Here is an 18,407-nt window from a genome sequence, read left to right as displayed (position 1 = left end):
AAATGCTGTGCTGATTGATGCATTTTTTTGAATGCTGGAACATTGGACTTTGAATAACAGCAGTTTTTTTTACAAAGCGCTAGTCAACAAGGTTTGCTTTATATACATGATGAGACATACCACAGTTATATTGGACAACTGAGAACAAATAGTGCTTTTTTGTTTAGATTGATGATAATATGACTGTCAATATAAATTCACATTATGGGTATACCAGGTATGAATGCTGTTGTGTGAGTGGTTGAGAGTTTTGAAGTATTAGTTTAGTTTTTCTATGGACACATGATGTTCATATAGCTATGAACTTGGAGTACTTTGTATAATTTATTAAATTTTAACTGCCAGACCCTCGACCATTCTTCTAAGGTTTGGAGATCCCTTCTCATCGTTTCTACTCCCTCCAGGGTATCCACTTTATTGGCTATTTTCGTGTCATCCACAAAAAGGCACACCTTTCCTTCCAACCCTTCAGCAATATCTGCCACAAATATATTAAACAGAATAGGCCCCAGCACCGACCCCTGAGGAACTCCAGTGCTCACCTTTCTTTCCTCCGAGCGGATTCCATTTACCACCACCCTCTGCCACCTGTCGGTCAACCAGTTTCTTATCCAGTTCACCACTTTTGGTCCTAAGTTCAACCCTTTCAGCTTATTCACGAGTCTTCACGCACGTCCTTCATCCAGTTCTTTGGTCACCCAGTGAAAGAACTCAATAAAATTCGTTTGGCAGGATTTTCCTTTGGTTAAGCCATGTTGCTTCGAGTCCTGTACCCCATTGGATTCTAGAAAGTTGACTATCCTTTCTTTCAGCAGCGACTCCATTATTTTTCCTACCACCAACGTGAGACTTACCGGTCTTTAGTTTCCCACTTCTTCCCTGTCTCCACTTTTGTGAAGAGGGACCACATCCGCTCATCTCCAATCCCATGGAACCTCTCCCGTCTCTAAAGATCTATTAAATAAATCATTAAATGGTCCCACCAGTAACTCTCTGAGCTCCTTCAGTATCCTGGGATGTATCCCATCCGGCCCCATAGCCTTGTCTACTTTCAGATTCTCCAGCTGTTTATAAACTCTTTCTTCCATAAACGGCACAGTATCCACTCCATTCCCAGATGTTCCCTCGGCAGCCGACCGCAGTCCTTCACCAAGATTTTCCTCCATGAACACCAAAGAGAAGTAATTGTTTAGCATGTTTGCTTTATCTTCATCACTCTCCACTTAATCATTCTCATCATCTTTCAGCCTCGCAATTCCACTCCTATCTTTTCTCCTTTCTCCAATATATCTGAAAAAGGTCTTATCACCTCTCTTTACATCTTTAGCCATTTTTTCTTCCACTCATGCTTTCACTAGCCGTATTTCCCTCTTCACTTTGTGTTTAATCCGATAATCTTTTCCGTAATCCTCTCATTGCGTTCTTTTGTATTTCTTGAACAAAGCCTCTTTTGCTCTTATTTTTTCAGCTACTTGTTTGGAGAATGATATAAGCTTCCTGCTTCTCTTGTTTTTGTTTACATTCTTCACATAAAGATCAGTTGCCATATTTATAGCAGCCTTTAGTTTTGACCACTGGTTTTCCACATCTCCTACGCCTTCCCACACTAAAAGCTCATTCTTCAGGTATTCCCCCATTTTACAAAATCAGTATGTCTGAAATCCAGTACTTTGAGTTTTGTGCGTCCGCACTCTGCCTTTACCCTTATATCAAACCATATGGTGTGATGATCACTATTACATAGGTGGGCACCAACTCGGATATTGAAAACACTTCCTCCATTCGTAAGCACTAGATCCAGCATCAACCCTTCCCTCATGGGTTCCGTCACCATTTGTCTGAGCAAGGCACTTTGACAGGCGTCCACAATCTCCCTACTTCTTTCCGATTCCGCAGATGGGACGTTCCAATCCACGTCAGCCAAATTGAAATCTCCCAACAGTAGCACCTCCCCTTTCATACCAATTTTTTAAATATCTTCTATCAGATCTTTGTCTAACTTCTCCGTTTGTGCCAGAAGTCTGTAGATAACCCCCGTGTGGATACAGGTTCCGTCTTCTCTTTCCAGGATGATCCATAAAGCTTCTTCCTTTCCCCAGGTTCCCATAATTTCAACTGCTCTGATATTGTCTCTCACATACAGCGCAACTGCTCCACCTCTTCGGCCCTCTCTATCCTTCCTAGAAAGATTATAGCCCGGTTCGGTCACATCCCATTCATGGGAATCGTTGAACCACGTCTCTGTAATAGCAACAATATCCAAGTTTTCCTCAAACATCAGGGCTTGCAAGTCTTGAACAATTTTACTTAGACTATGAGCATTTGTGCACATAGCTTTCCATGTGCTCAGTGAGTTTAGGTGGTTTACTATATTTACATGACCTTTCCCTCTGCCATCATGTTTATTCTGGGGGTGACTTTCTGAAATCCCTTGTTTCCTTTTGTCACCCCCACCTTCTAGTTTAAATGTCTAGAAACATACCAATCAAACCAAGCCTGAAAATGCCCAGCGTAGCTCACAACACACAAGGTAAACTTAAGTTCTGTTTTTTTTCCTTTTACCAAACAGATCTATACAAACTGCCCCTCCTCCAGAGCTATGAGTCACCAGATGCTATGTAACCAAATTGATTGAATTAAGTCTCTGTCAATGTAGATTCAACACACAATTCTAAAGAATGCACCTTTAAAACAGACACCAGAGTCACCAGATTCTATGTAACCATGTAACCTATCATGGCTGCTTGGACATTTCCTGTTTCTCTATCAGCCCATGAACACTGTTAGCACAGAGAACATTTGCACTTCATCTTAGGGGGTGAAGCTGGCTACCTAACAGAATAACAAGCCCCAAGTACAGGTAGAAATAAAAAGTAGCACATATGAATTTATCTTGTTGGGCAGACTGGATGGACCGTGCAGGTTTTTTTCTGCCGTCATGTACTATGTTACTATGTATAACATGGTGGAATGGTGTCAGTGTTCTCAGAGAGAGTGTCTGCATCAACACTGGACTTCATTGTCTTTTAGACTTGGATATCATCTACTGAACAGCAGGAATACGTGTTCTGATTGGACCAAATCAGTCATCAGAGGGCAGTGGATAGAGGTCTGGAAAGAATATTTGGAAGGCAAAGAAATTAGAATTTGGCTTGGCACTGAACCAGAGCAGTCACACCTCAGATAGCTCTGGAGAAAAACTCTCATCATGCCAAAGTATGGAGCCTCTCTGCCCCCTTCACAGGCAGGGAAGTAAGCTAAGAAACATGGCTACCTATCTGTGCTATGAACGGACTGCCTGGGCTGGAGAAATGCAAGTCTGGACAGAACTGCATGGGAGCACTGTGTGCAGGGCTTATTACTGGAATAAATGAAGGTTAGGAGTGAAAAATACTGTAGCAGAGTTGCTGAAGGCCAGGAGTGGGGTGCATTAGTAGAGAATGAGTACATGGATGAATCTGAAGACGACTCAGCTCTAGAATTTCATGAAGTCTTACATTTCATTGTTACAGTGTAGGGAGGTTCCATTCTAGAATATCAGTGCCTACAGGGTCACAATTGAGGAATATTTATTTATTGGGAATACTAGCAATGCTGTGTAGGGAACTGATACTGGAACAACTGTAAATGCCACTAAATGAAAGGACTGAGATGCACTGAAAAAGCTGCACTTAGGAGTTCAGTAGTGGTTTAGCAAGGGGTGCTACAGATCAAAGGTCAGATACAATAGCAATGCCAAAAGCATATGCCAAGCTGAATAGTATATGCATGTCCTGTGCATTCATTCCCACTCTCCATTTTAAGAGGCTTCCACTGCAGATAAGCAAGGTGAGGCTGTCAGAATTTTGCCCAATATTTTTCAGGCTTTTAAACTGCTTGAGAAATACACATTTACACATTCTCAGATTTATAATTACCTGTCATAGAATAAATGGCCATGGGTTTCTGCACTGGACCACTTCTTTTAGTCTCTCCATTTCATCAGTAGAGATTAGAGCTATTTAAGAATACATACCAGTCCGTTGTTTCCTGCATCAGGGTCTCGAGCCAAGACCAGGGCAACCCGCCTCCCTATGATGCTGTCCTCTGCCACACTGACCAAAGAGTCTGAGGTGATGTCGAACTGCGGGCTGTTGTCATTCTCATCCAGCACAGTGATCAGAACCTGCACAATCAAGACACAACTGGATCAACATTCAAAAGTATATATGTGCTTATCCTTATGTTTTTTCTCTATTATCAATTTACTATACCACAATTCCTGTGCAATATCAGAGATATTTACAAAAAAAATCAAATTAAAAAAAGATGGAAAAACAGAATGCAAGTTTGGAAAGAAACTGAAGAATAAAAAAAACAGAGGACTGTAGAATACATGCAGTGTTTCCAGCCTAGCACCTCTGCCCTTCCCTGATCCCCTCCAACCTATTCCCTGAAAACCAGTGCTGGTTCAATTGCATAATTCCTTCTTAAAAAGAATCCGAGCCACACAGATGGATAATTCTATCCAATAAAATTACTAAATAGCCAGTTACTGTATGTGTTTGAAAAAGAGGCATGGCCGGGGCATTCAGGCTGAGTGAAGTTATCTGTTTAAGCAGAGATATTCAGCTGCTAAATGGCTAACTTATTTATTAAAGTGGTGCCACACAAAGAGCAGGTTTAAGCAGATATCTTATCAGTTTCATGTGTAGATTTTCAGTGGTGCTACAAAGGGGGTAATTTTTATACCTATTCTGCTCCCACAGTAGTGTGTGTATGCCTGATATCGACTCTTTATACTCTCACACTGTCTCCCTCATTCCTCTTCCATGTCTACGCCTTCTCAACACCCTCACCCCCAGAACACTTACTGGGAGATGCACAAAACTTACTGGGCCAGCAACATGCTTTTTTTACTAGTTCCAGCTGGGTTTAGTGAGCACTTTATTCAGCGAGAGATGCACAAAGAGGTTCTGCAGGCTCTTTTCCATCTGCGCTGGCAGCCAATGGGAGTTGCATGCTAATGTATTATAATGAGCTGTTTAGTATTCAATGTGCATTCTAAGGGATGCACAACCATTTCTGAATGATTCACAGAAAGGACTACCCACCTCTAGCAAGAGAAATTTTACGGGAGGTCTGGGCAGCCGTAGCCGAGGCCACAGCTATTTTTGCAAAGCACTGAAGAGGGAGAAAAGTCGGGGAGTTGAAAAGAAAGGTGAACCAGATGCACGCTGTCTTTTGGCTTTTAGGTCCATGCTTGTCTTTTGTTTCTCCTCCCGATCGGTCAGGCAGAGAAAAAGTGAAGCAGCAGCTGGAGCCCAGATCAGCAGCTGGAGCCGAGTTCTTCCCATCCTGGAAAAGCGAGGAGGCAAGGCAGAGCTCCACCAGCAACAGCAGTGACTGGAGGCACTGGGGCTTTCACCCACTGTTGGAAGTGCAGGATTATGAAGGGGATCCCAAGCTGCAAAATTTCTCAGAATTGCTCAAGACTCTGGCACTGGGATCCCGAAGATTTTCCCAAAACGCACTTTTGCAAAAAAAAAAAAAAAAAAAACCTACACACAGCTTTCAAACACGCAGCTTGTATGTGTGTTTGAAAGCTGTGAAACACAGTGGACTGGAGGCGTTCTGGGCATGCACATAGCAATCACACTTACCGACTAACTGCTATGTGCATGCCCTGGCTCGAGCTGTATGGTAGAAGTCCGTGCAGCTCATTTGCATGCAATTTCTTTTTGAGCATTGCTCGCTATTTCCACCTTGGTAATTTTTATTGAGGTGGAAATAGCGAGCAGTGCCTTATGGGGACTTCTGTGCATGGGCCCCTCACTGGATCCATTGGCTGTCTTTAAGATCAGCCAGGTACCTCTTGCAGAGCTCATACAAAAGCCTCACTTGTTCTGGACAAGAACTTCTCCAGCTCACCCTCTTCCTTCCTGTGACTGGAGGTGCTTTCCAGTGCCTCCGTCCCATTGGCTGGATCCTGATCCTACCCCCAGTGGCTGCACTGGACACTGGCAGAGCAGGCTTACTCAGGCAGAGAACTGGAGAGTTACAAAAGGTCTAAACTCTGAAAAATGTCCTATCGCTTAAGCCATCCATCTGGCTTCTAGGTATTAATGCAAAAATCTGAACAGTCCTGAAACAAGCCAGGCAGCCTGCAACTCTAGTGCCTCAGCACACTGGAAGGGGTTCCCTAAAGATTTGGGTCCTAGATATGTGCTGAGTTTGCCTATGTGTTAATTCAGTCCTGGTGAGAACGCAAGTTTAGAGACATGCATTCATCAGTGTGCATTTGGTTTGTTAATTTTACCTGAATAAGCAAATGCACACATAATTAATTTTAACACCCATTAACCTATGAATTAACACACAAAGTCAATTTAGACATGTAAGAATGTTCTTGCGCAAATTAAAAGTTTATACTGGAAGAAGCTTGAAACATACAGTGGGGGAAATAAGTATTTGATCCCTTGCTGATTTTGTAAGTTTGCCCACTGACAAAGACATGAGCAGCCCATAATTGAAGGGTAGGTTATTGGTAACAGTGAGAGATAGCACATCACAAATTAAATCCGGAAAATCACATTGTGGAAAGTATATGAATTTATTTGCATTCTGCAGAGGGAAATAAGTATTTGATCCCTCTGGCAAACAAGACCTAATACTTGGTGGCAAAACCCTTGTTGGCAAGCACAGCGGTCAGACGTCTTCTGTAGTTGATGATGAGGTTTGCACACATGTCAGGAGGAATTTTGGTCCACTCCTCTTTGCAGATCATCTCTAAATCATTAAGAGTTCTGGGCTGTCGCTTGGCAACTCGCAGCTTCAGCTCCCTCCATAAGTTTTCAATGGGATTAAGGTCTGGTGACTGGCTAGGCCACTCCATGACCCTAATGTGCTTCTTCCTGAGCCACTCCTTTGTTGCCTTGGCTGTATGTTTTGGGTCATTGTCGTGCTGGAAGACCCAGCCACGACCCATTTTTAAGGCCCTGGCAGAGGGAAGGAGGTTGTCACTCAGAATTGTACGGTACATGGCCCCATCCATTCTCCCATTGATGCGGTGAAGTAGTCCTGTGCCCTTAGCAGAGAAACACCCCCAAAACATAACATTTCCACCTCCATGCTTGACAGTGGGGACGGTGTTCTTTGGGTCATAGGCAGCATTTCTCTTCCTCCAAACACGGCGAGTTGAGTTCATGCCAAAGAGCTCAATTTTTGTCTCATCTGACCACAGCACCTTCTCCCAATCACTCTCGGCATCATCCAGGTGTTCACTGGCAAACTTCAGACGGGCCGTCACATGTGCCTTCCGGAGCAGGGGGACCTTGCAGGCACTGCAGGATTGCAATCCGTTATGTCGTAATGTGTTACCAATGGTTTTCGTGGTGACAGTGGTCCCAGCTGCCTTGAGATCATTGACAAGTTCCCCCCTTGTAGTTGTAGGCTGATTTCTAACCTTCCTCATGATCAAGGATACCCCACGAGGTGAGATTTTGCGTGGAGCCCCAGATCTTTGTCGATTGACAGTCATTTTGTACTTCTTCCATTTTCTTACTATGGCACCAACAGTTGTCTCCTTCTCGCCCAGCGTCTTACTGATGGTTTTGTAGCCCATTCCAGCCTTGTGCAGGTGTATGATCTTGTCCCTGACATCCTTAGACAGCTCCTTGCTCTTGGCCATTTTGTAGAGGTTAGAGTCTGACTGATTCACTGTGGACAGGTGTCTTTCATACAGGTGACCATTGCCGACAGCTGTCTGTCATGCAGGTAACGAGTTGATTTGGAGCATCTACCTGGTCTGTAGGGGCCAGATCTCTTACTGGTTGGTGGGGGATCAAATACTTATTTCCCTCTGCAGAATGCAAATAAATTCATATACTTTCCACAATGTGATTTTCCGGATTTAATTTGTGATGTGCTATCTCTCACTGTTACCAATAACCTACCCTTCAATTATGGGCTGCTCATGTCTTTGTCAGTGGGCAAACTTACAAAATCAGCAAGGGATCAAATACTTATTTCCCCCACTGTATACTAAATGGCCACAAATGAAGCAAAAGGGAACCAAAATATTTTTTTCTATACACACACCTAGAAGTTTATTATTACAAAAGTATAGGCTAAGCATTTGGTACTAGAGCACATTTGGGGAAAAAATATAAACAGATGAAATGTTCCACCAGGCATCCTAATTTGACAGTAAGATGCAGTGAGAAAGATGGACCATAATGTCTGCTTTCTGAAGGTCAGCGAGAACAGAAACCCCAGTGATACAGAATGAAGAGTCACTGACTCATCTGCATTTATCCATATAAAGTAGCAGGCTACAGGCACAGCTCTAATCATTAGGCTTTCAGAGCTTTAATTTCTAATTTTATGCAGGAGGAAATGCTGTCACTTTTCAAACATGAAAACAAGAGGTGGGGGGGCATGCCCTCTAGAATCTATTAATGGGCCAAACCCATCTCTGTGTGTCTCTCATCCAGGAAGCGTGGGATTTTTTGAATAGGTTTTGGAAAACTGTTGCTTCCTTGGTCAAATAAATGGCTCCATTTCTTTAGAATCTAATTAATCTTAGGCTGCTTACTACAGTCTATCATCAAGTTTAACAAACATTGCCTGGAGCTTCGTGCAGGTTACTGCCTGAAAACCTGACTTTAGAGTTATACCTGCAGCTCCATGTAGGTTACACACTTCTGTGCCTTATTTTGAAGTATGAAAGTCATTTATGGTTTACTTTGATTCCATCCTCTTGCTGTTTAGAGATCCTCTATGTTTATACGTGTATCAAAAAGATAAAACAGAGGAGTGGAGTGTAATTCTCATACATCAACACAATCAAACTCCACAAATATTTATGTCAAGTGCTCTCAAATAAATTGATGCAATCTAACCATGTTTATCCCATGCTTCTCAGGGCCTGGGCCAGAGAGTAGTGGAGAGACTAGGCCAAGGGTCCAGATAAGCAAGGGCAGGAAGCAGGTCAGGGTGGAATGGCAAGCAGATCAGGAAGAGGAACCTTGATATCAAACAGATAGCAGGCTGATAAAATAGCAGGAACAGAATGCAGACTGGAGCAAGTAAAAAAAAAACCCAAAAGCAGGTATTAAACAGGTAGCAACAGTAAAAAAGCAGAGCTGGATGCAAGCCAGGCATAGGAAAACCCCACTGGATGATCTACACCAACAAGGGTATGCTAGGCTGACACACTTATATATAATAGAGCCACCCCTTGCTGGTCCAATGGGCTTCCTCTAAGGGACAAGGACCTCTCTCTACTGCCTCCATTCAAAGACTCTGGGGGCTGGATCAAGGTTGTGCCAAAGTTGTAGCTCTGAATCTAACCTATAATGTAACATGATAATGTTGTCAGAAAGCAAGGAATAGCCCACAATCTCCTTTTTCAAACTGGGTAACTTGGCAGCTCTGATGCAGTAAGAACTCAGATTTACCTGAGTTCTATTAACCTGTTCATTTAGGTGACTTGAGTCAGCCTCAACAAAAAACAAACAAAAAACCTTTACTTTGGCTAGTTCGTTTTGTCACAAAAGGCTTGAATACTAGATTAGAAAAAGAGAAGACCTAGGATTACTCAAGGTAAGTCTTTATGTTACTGTACCTACAAGAAAAGAAAACAAGGATTACTGACTGCAAAAAGATTTGGAAGGCAAGACACTGGAATCCTGAACCCTCAGGAAGTAAGTTAAAAAAACAGGAACCAAATGTTGGTGAAGAAAACAACACTGAAGCAATAGGAAACAGGCCAAGAGGTGGGGCAGAAATGTTCAAGCTACAGAATGACATGGGGACATCCGTGCAAACTCAAACTCCACTGCACTAGTTCTATCATCCTATATAATAAAACGCACCTCCAACATTCTGAAGCTGACTGCATGGCTGAGGCATTCCTGCTCTCTGTATCCATCTCCTGAATTGACATCACGTACTTCCGGGTTTGTCACAAGCAGAAGTGACCAACCACACGAGGTTTCTCGGCTTCAGAATGTTGGAGGTGCATTCTATTAAATAGGATTGGTCAGTTCCTTGAAGCACAGCCAGAGCTCAGCGTCCTGCACAGTAACGCTCAGACACCAGAGAGCGAGGGGGGGGGGGGGGGCTGACACCAGAGAGAGGGAGGGAGGGAGGGGGGGCCTGACACCAGAGGGGGGGGAGGTATCTCTGTCACACACACTCTCTTCTCACACACTCTCACAGTCAATGTCTTTCTCTCTCTCACACACTGTCTCTCACACACTCTATGTCTCACACTGTATCACATTCACTCTCTATGTGTCACATAGTCACTCACTCTCTCTTCGTCTCATACACTCAGTCTCACAGAGAGTTTGTGTCTCACACACACTCTCTCGCACACACTATCTGTGTGAAACACACTCTCTCTCACACTGTGTCTCACATACGCACGTGCACACACTCTTTCTCACACACACACTCTCTCTCTCTCACAGACACACTCGCACCCAGACTCTCTCTCTCTCTTTCACACACACACACTCGCACATTCACTCTCTCACACACAGTCATTCTCACATACACTCTCTCAAACATACACACTCCGAGGAAAACCTTGCTAGCGCCCGTTTCATTTGTGTCAGAAACGGGCCTTTTTTATTAGTTTTTAATAAAAGGACAATTGCTTGCTTTTTGTACAAATGCGATTTTGTACTGTTGTGGGGACAGGCTGGGGATGGAATTTGAGTCTGCAGGGACGGGGTGGAGATGTGAACAAATTTTGTCCCCATGTCATTCTCTAGTTCAAGTCTGCCCTGAGTTGGCCATTTCTTGGCCAATCAGGAAACAACAACTAAGATTATCAGAATTACAATACACAGCTGGGAATGGGTTACTACAACCAGACTACTAAGAGCCAAAACAGCAACTCCTAGAAGGTAGCTGCCTTCCAACCCAATAGTCATAGGTTCAAGGCTGGTTTGTGCCTGATAATTAGCTATTAATACTGGGAAAAAAATCTGAAATTTAAGGATACTGAACAACATGTATTTTCAAACAAATGTATATCCCTTCTCGAAACTCAGGGATAGCCACGCTCTAAAGTCCTAAGGGATTGATTCTTTGGAACTGGTGAAGATAGAGTTAACTGTATGTCTTTAAAAAAGAAATGCAGGAAATTGTCTTCAGTGAGCTATTGACTAATGCTGGCTTAGCTGTCCTAGGGGAAGGACAGTAAGTGTCAATATATATGTTTTATTACAGACCCTTATTGACAAAGAAAGGTTACAGAAAGCCTGAAACTGACCAATATTTGTGATAGATGTCTTCTTTTTGGAAAAATAAAGTGTATTTTGTGTTGATCTAAAAGAAAGAAATCTGGTTGAGAAGTGCTATGTAATAGGTTTCCCATTGACCTATGCCCTCATTCTTTAGACATTTAGGGGTCCTTTTACTAAGGCACACCAAAAAGTGGCCTGAGCTAGTGTAGATGTAGGTTTTGGACGTGCACAGATCCATTTTTCAGCATGCCTGTAAAAAAGGCCTTTTTTGGGGGCTGAAAATGGGTGTGCGGCAAAACAAAAATTGGTGCACATCCACTTGGGGCCTGAGACCTTACCACCACCCATTCACTTAGCGGTAAAGTATCAGGCCCAAAATGGACGAATGCCAATTTTCATTTTGCCGCATGTCCATTTTAAGCTCAAAAAAGAGAGGCCTTTTTTTACAGGCACACTGAAAAATGGATCTGCGCGCATTCAAAACACATGCCTAGCATAGGCCATTTTTCGGGGCACCTTAGTAAAAGGATCCATTAGCATACTTGCTCAGATTAAGTTCAGCCTTCAAAGTATGTTTTGCTGATGCTATGGAATCTTATATATTAATTTGTCAATCTGCATCCCTGGCTGGCTAGTTAGGTTCATAACCATATGCAAATGAGCTGCCACCACCAAACACTGCTCTAGGGAAGCAGAGGCACACTCCAACAAGCTATACATCACACACCATCTACTGCAACACACCTTAACTACTATCCACCACAATCTGCCATGACTCCTAAAAGACAACTAACTGCTGAGGAGCAGGCTGAAGCTAAACGGAAAAAAACCGAAGCGCAAAGAAAAACGCGTGCAGCTATGAGCGAAGACCAAAAGGCCCATGAAAGGGAACAAGCCGCTGCAAGGAAAAGGTCCAGGGTGATGAATATGACTGCTGAGCAAAGAGCAAACAATAGAGAAAGAAACGCTGATTTGGAAAGGCAGAGAATTAAAAACATAATGGCCATTAGACGATAGCCATTAGACGATAGCCTTGCTAGGGTCCGTTTCATTTTTTTGCGAAACAGGCTTTTTTGCTTGTTTTGTACAGACGAAACAATTACCTCATATGTCTTTAAGGGGTATAAATGTAAGCACTATATTTTCATACTTGAGGGGAGATTTGAAAGGAGAGAGCCTTCTTTACCAGTCTTCCCTCCTTATTACAATACGATATATTATGCAGCTCTAGACTAATTTTACTGATCTTGTGTGGGACATATTTATTTTCCAAAGATTTATATACCTCCTACACTTCATCAGTATTTCAGATAAGAAATCTACATGCCGAATACTAGTTCCAAACCAGAAGAATAAACATTTCTGAAATAAAAAAAAAATCTATAATAAGGCAAGAAAATCAGAGGAATCTAACCTGCTCAAATTCAGCCGGTGGCAGTCAGTGTTTTTATAAATGCTTACCATCACCAGCTAGATTAGCCCCAGATATTCTGTGCCGACACTGAATATGGGAGGTTAAAGCTGGTGGGGCTGGCTGACAGAGCTTATGCGTGTCCCGGCCAATATTTAGCTGGGGCCCGCATAAGAGAGTTGTGCGTAACCTGGTTGAATATTGGCCTGGGACCCACATATTTGTATTTTAATTTCTAAGTGCTGCCAATCCCCCTCGTGGCTCCCAAGAAAAGGCTCCCTCCTTCCTACCCCCTCCTCCCAGCTCTCAAGGCTCAAATTCCCCCCCCCCCCCCAGGAATGCCCATCCCACCCCAGGCCTACCTAATAGCCCTGATGATCCTAGTAGGGGCAATGGGGGCAGGAGCAAAGCCCACTCGCTCCTGCCCCTTGTGGCTGCCATTGGAAAATTGGAAAATGGCAGCCACAAGGTACAGGAGCAAGTGGACTTTGCTCCTGCCCCCGCTAAGACCACCAGGATAATCGAGTAGGCCTGGGGGAGCCTATCTGGACCAGGGTGGGGGTGGGAGGGATGTTCCAGATGGGAAGGAGGATTTTGAGTCTTATGTGCAGAGGAAGGGGGTAGGAAGGAGGGGTTTTTTTTTGGGGTGCTGGGAAGGGGATTGGCATCACTTAGAAATTAAAACAGCTATGCTGGTCCTGGATGATATTCAGTGCTGGGGTCTTGAGCTGTCCTAAATTTACCCACTTAGCTATGCAGGTCCCAGCACTGAATATTGCCAGCACCCTCACAACCCCCAGCTGCTTCCCAATGCCGCCCCTCTTTTTCTGCCTTGATGTGCCCATTTTTTTGGGAGTGGTCTGTGGTGATAGTCAGTGACACTGTACAGTTAAGTGCTGCTGAACATCACCACTTAGGAGTGCTAAGTGATTTAACCAGGTAGGAAAGGCTCCTACCAGTTAAATCACTTTGAATATTGGCCAGTAAGTTTTCGTAGTCTCAACAGAAACATACAAAAAATATCAAATTCACACAGTCATTTCTCAAGTTGCTTGAGTAAACTGCAAGAATGTTACAGTTTTCATGGCCTTCCCTTGCAGGCCTCTCTCCCTCTAGAACTCTCCTTAGAACCACCTGAATCCTCATCTCCTAGAGAAACAGTTATCAAATTACTGCTTGCTTGCTTTCTTGAATTCAAATAGGTCTTCTTGTCTTGAGGACATGCAACAAACACCTCCCAAATTTCCTGGACTACTGAGTTCCTTCTGTAACGTCTTCAACTTTCTAAACAGTGGAAGTGCCCTTCCCCTCCTCAGTGGGTACCTGATGGCATAGCCCATGCCTGCTCTCAGCCCCAGAAGCCCAAAGAGCTGCAGCCTCTTGCAGTCTTCCAAGTCTTTTTCAGCTCCACACTCCTTTTGTGCTCTCCATAACTTATGGAGTTACCTTTTACTCTCTCACACCCTGGGGAATGGGCAGCTCTATCATACAACCCAACTTACACCCTTATGAGATAGTTCTGCTGTTTAACAATACAAAACATTTATGTGCCCCTCCCAACTATGGTCAGTAACAATCCTCAGTTAGGGTACGTGAATCAGAGCTCCCTCTGGAGCCCTCCAGTTGTGGGTCATAAGTACATAAGTATTGCCATACTGGGACAGACCAAAGGTCCATCAAGCCCAGCATCCTGTTTCCAACAGTAGCCAATCCAGGTCACAAATACCTGGCAAGATCCCCAAAAAGTACAAAACATTTTATACTGCTTATTCCAGAAATAGTGGATTTTCCCCAAGTCCAATTTAATAATGGTCTATGGACTTTTCCATTAGGAAATCGTCCAAACTTTTTAAAAACTCTGCTAAGCTTATTGGCTGAAGCCCCTTCTTTTCCAGAGGCTATGAACACATTCCGGCCGATACTGAATACAAGTTAACCATCCGGAAATGGATGCCAACTGGTTAACTTGCATCTTGGTGGATAACCAGTCATTTTCTGCGGCATTCAACTGGTTATTGCCGAAAAAGCTGGCGATGTTGGGGCATTTCAGGAGTATAACTGGTTAAGTCCCAATATTTAGAACTTAACCAGCCAGGCATATAAAGCAACATAAAAAACAGGCCATAGCCCGTTAAGCCATGGCCGGTTAAGTCTGAACATTGACTTAACCGGTCATGTGCTAGCCAGCATTATAAAACCTGGATATTTAATGCCGGTCGCTGGAAAGGGCCCAGCATTGAATATCTGGATTGAACGTCAGCGGTGGGCAGTCAAAGTGCTGCCTGCCACCAGCTGAATATTGGGAGGATTGAGGTTATAGTATCTCTAGCCCTGGGTAGTCTAAAGAGCACCCAAACACACAGAATTTTATATGTATGATATAAAAATGTTTTAAACATGAAGCATTAATCATGTGGATGAAGAATCAAACTCATGTCTTCCACATGCAATGAAGACTGTTCAGCATAGACACAGTTGACCTATTTTTTCACTATTTCACATTTTCCGTTTTAAAAGGCACCCAGAGCTATTTTAGAGGACATCAGAAATTACCATATGCAAAACCATGGTGAGAAAGTAAACGCTTCGCTTACCTTCTGTTGGCAGGTGAGGAGGGAAGCACAAATAAAAAAACAGAAAGGGGGGGGGGGGGGGGAGAAAAACAGTTTTCAGTTTATTTTGCTCCCAAATCTTACTTGCTCATACCAACAGATATCCTTGGAAAATATTACTGTAGTATATTCTGACTGTCAAGCTTGGAATTCCCCAGTGTATGTCAGCATATCATACAGACATGCAGGCTGAGGATCTCTGCCCAGCCTGAATGCTTTTTGTTGGAGGTGTTGCTAGGTTCTTTTAACTCTTCTAAATAAAGATAAAACAAAGCCTGCAGTTATAATAACCGTCTCCATGAATGGATGCACTTGTTGTTAAGAGGCCAATCCTTCAAACATTAATTTGGCACTACCCAGAATAAGTACCAATCTTTATCCAGCATTAAATTCGCAAGCGGCACCAAAGACCAGAAATGAGATTGCTCAGCTGAGCTGGGAAGCAGTACTGGATGGATTAGCGGGATGTCTATTAGCTCCAAAACAGGACTAACTTTATGAGTTTATGTGCCAGTTAAGAATGAGTGTTTATGTATGTATTTTATATGATGCACAAATGGAGGCAATTCTATAACTGGGTGCCTGGTAGAAGCCTGTTGTAAAAGCAGGGGTGGGCAACCATGTCACCCGAGGGCCACAATCCGGATGGATTTTTAAGATTTCCGCAATGAACATGCATGAGATTGATTTGCATGTATTACTTCCATTGTATGCAAATAGGTCTCATGCATATTCATTGTGAAAATCTGAAATCCCGACTGGATTATGGCCTTCAAGGAACTTAGTTACCTAACCTGCTATGAAGGAACAAAGGCACCTACTTTCACTTATAAAATTCTGGTATAACCAACAATATACATGCCTGTAAGTTAGGTGTGAAAATTCACGCCTGCCACAGAGCTGGCCAAAGTGAGTACACTTAAGTGCTAGAGATACACATGTAACTTATAGCATTCTCCAAGTTGTGTCACACGAATCCTGCCCACACTCCACCCATGTGTACACCTACCTGTAAACTACATGCTATGTAAGATACGCACATATTTATAGAATAATGCTTAGGTGGAATTTTGGTATATACATGTGTGTGCACATAATCAGCACATACAACGCGCTCTGGGATGGGTGCCCTTTATAGAATAGTGTGTAGCACCAGGATCTGCACTTAAATGTTGAGTGTGAGGATTTACACCAACTGAAACCAGGTGTAAATCCCAGCATGGATCTGGACTATTCTATAACACTACTAGTAAGAAAGGCCCATTTCTGACACAAATGAAACGGGCGCTAGCAAGGTTTTCCTCGGATCCCCTGCAGCCACCCATGTCCAGCGACCCTCCTCTCCCCCTGCATCCACTGCAGCCACCCATGTCCAGCGACCCTCCTCTCTCCCCTGCCCCCCTCCAGCCACCCATGTCCAGCTACCCTCCTCTGGACATGGATCAGCTGTGAGATGATTTTTCCCCCCGGGTTCTGAAGTTGACATCATAATAGCTACAGTGATGTCAGCCTGATCTACGGAGCCTAGCAGACCAAATCGGAATGAGCCACGGTCCCAGGCAAGTCAGAACGTTGGAGGTGAGAATTATTATATAGGATATGCATCTTAAGGGAATGCTTCTAACCCATCCACCATTACGCCCCCTTCTGTGATCCACACGGAAACACTTAGGCGCTATTCCATAAATGGACATATAAGTGTGCTTTCACGTGGATCTGCCATTTCTACCCAGGGCCACCGAGAGACTGAGCCGGGCCCAGGGCAAGGCCCCTTCCGGGTTCCCCCAAGATTGTCGCCGCTGGCGAGCCTCTCTCCCAGGATAGTCACTGTTGCCAGCCCCCCCCCCCCCCCCAGGATCCGCCATCCCACCCTCCCCGATCGCTGCTGCCGCCCGCCCTGGGTACCTTGGCAGGCGGGGATCCCAAGGCCCCGTCAGCAGAAGAGATCTCCAGCTTCTCTTCTTCCTTGTGCTAAGTGGCCTTCCCCTGGGCTCCTTTTTCTCTCAGGTCGCACATGCGCAGCCTGAGGGGAACAGCAACCTGCAGGGGAAGGCAATGCAGCAGACTGAAGAAGAGCAGCCTGCTGTATCTGTTCCTCCAGGTCCTCCCCAGTCTCCAAGGGCCTGGCGCCGGAGTTTTCTCTCTCCTGCTCCTGTCAGAACACGATCTCCCAGGTCCTGTCAGGAGCAGGAGAGAGAGAAAGACCCGTAGTGCCTAAGGTTAGGTGTCATATATAGAATCTGAGAGTATATATTATAGCATGAAGTTTGCAGGTGGGCACACACCTATATGCATAGCACTGGATTCTATAAAGGGCACCCAGATTTGCATGCCAAAATTGGGCATGATCCTGAGATGCACATGCAACTTAATCTGTTAATGAGCCAATTAACGGCAATAACTAGGTGCTATCAATTGATTATTGATGTTAATTGACACCAATTAGGATTGGTGCTTTCAAATATTGAACTCCAGGGCTCCTTATTCCCAGGTCTGTCACGGGGTGATGGTGCAGTATTGCAATCGTTAGGCTATGAAATTCTGATATAGATACTAAGGGGCCCTTTACTAAGCTTTGGTAAAAGGGGTCCTGCACTAGCGGCGGCTGTTTTTGCCGTGCACCAGGGCTCCCTTTAATGCAGCAGGTGAAAATAGCCAAAAATGAAATGGCCGTGTGGTAAAGTTTGCACTTGTCACATAGCCATTTTGGGGGGAGCCCTTACGGTGGTAAGGGCTCCTGCGCTAACCCGGTGGTAACCGGGCAGCGTCGCATGCTGCCCGATTACCACCCAGTAACTCTCTGTGGAATATTTTTTCAATATTTCCACTAGCGCCGGAAATGGCGCACACTGGGGGCAGAACAACCTCCAGCACCCGCGGGCCGGCGGTAGTTCTGGGTTGCCACATGGCAACACGTTACTAAAAGGGCCCCTAAGTGGCTTTGAGTGCTAACTCAGGAATCTCATAAGCACTGCAGCAGCTAGGATGTTGCAACAGAACAGTGGAAGAGGATTATCACGATTTTCTACCTCAAACTTCTTCACCATCTCTACTTCAAGAAACTGGAGAACGGAGCACAGCACTAAGAGCAGCTCTTTGAGTAGTGTCAGCTCCAGTTCAGTTTGCAATGGAAGTCCTGTTGTA

At 44.2% G+C, this 18,407-nt stretch overlaps 1 protein-coding gene across 1 annotated transcript in view; it reads right to left on the bottom strand.

Annotated features, from left to right (window-relative positions):
• The window catches only part of CDH23 (cadherin related 23), a 1,475,307-nt gene that overhangs the window by 422,769 nt on the left and 1,034,131 nt on the right, over positions 1–18,407 (bottom strand). The window contains exon 32 of the mRNA XM_030204991.1: positions 4,016–4,165. Within this exon, the coding sequence (XP_030060851.1) occupies positions 4,016–4,165 (150 nt within the window). The remainder of the gene's footprint in view (positions 1–4,015; positions 4,166–18,407) is intronic.

This window comes from Microcaecilia unicolor, chromosome 5, assembly GCF_901765095.1.
Source record: "Microcaecilia unicolor chromosome 5, aMicUni1.1, whole genome shotgun sequence".
Classification (NCBI taxonomy): Eukaryota; Metazoa; Chordata; class Amphibia; order Gymnophiona; family Siphonopidae; genus Microcaecilia; species Microcaecilia unicolor.
The sequence above is the reverse complement of the archived record's forward strand: the minus strand, read 5'-3'. Positions and strand labels throughout refer to the sequence as shown.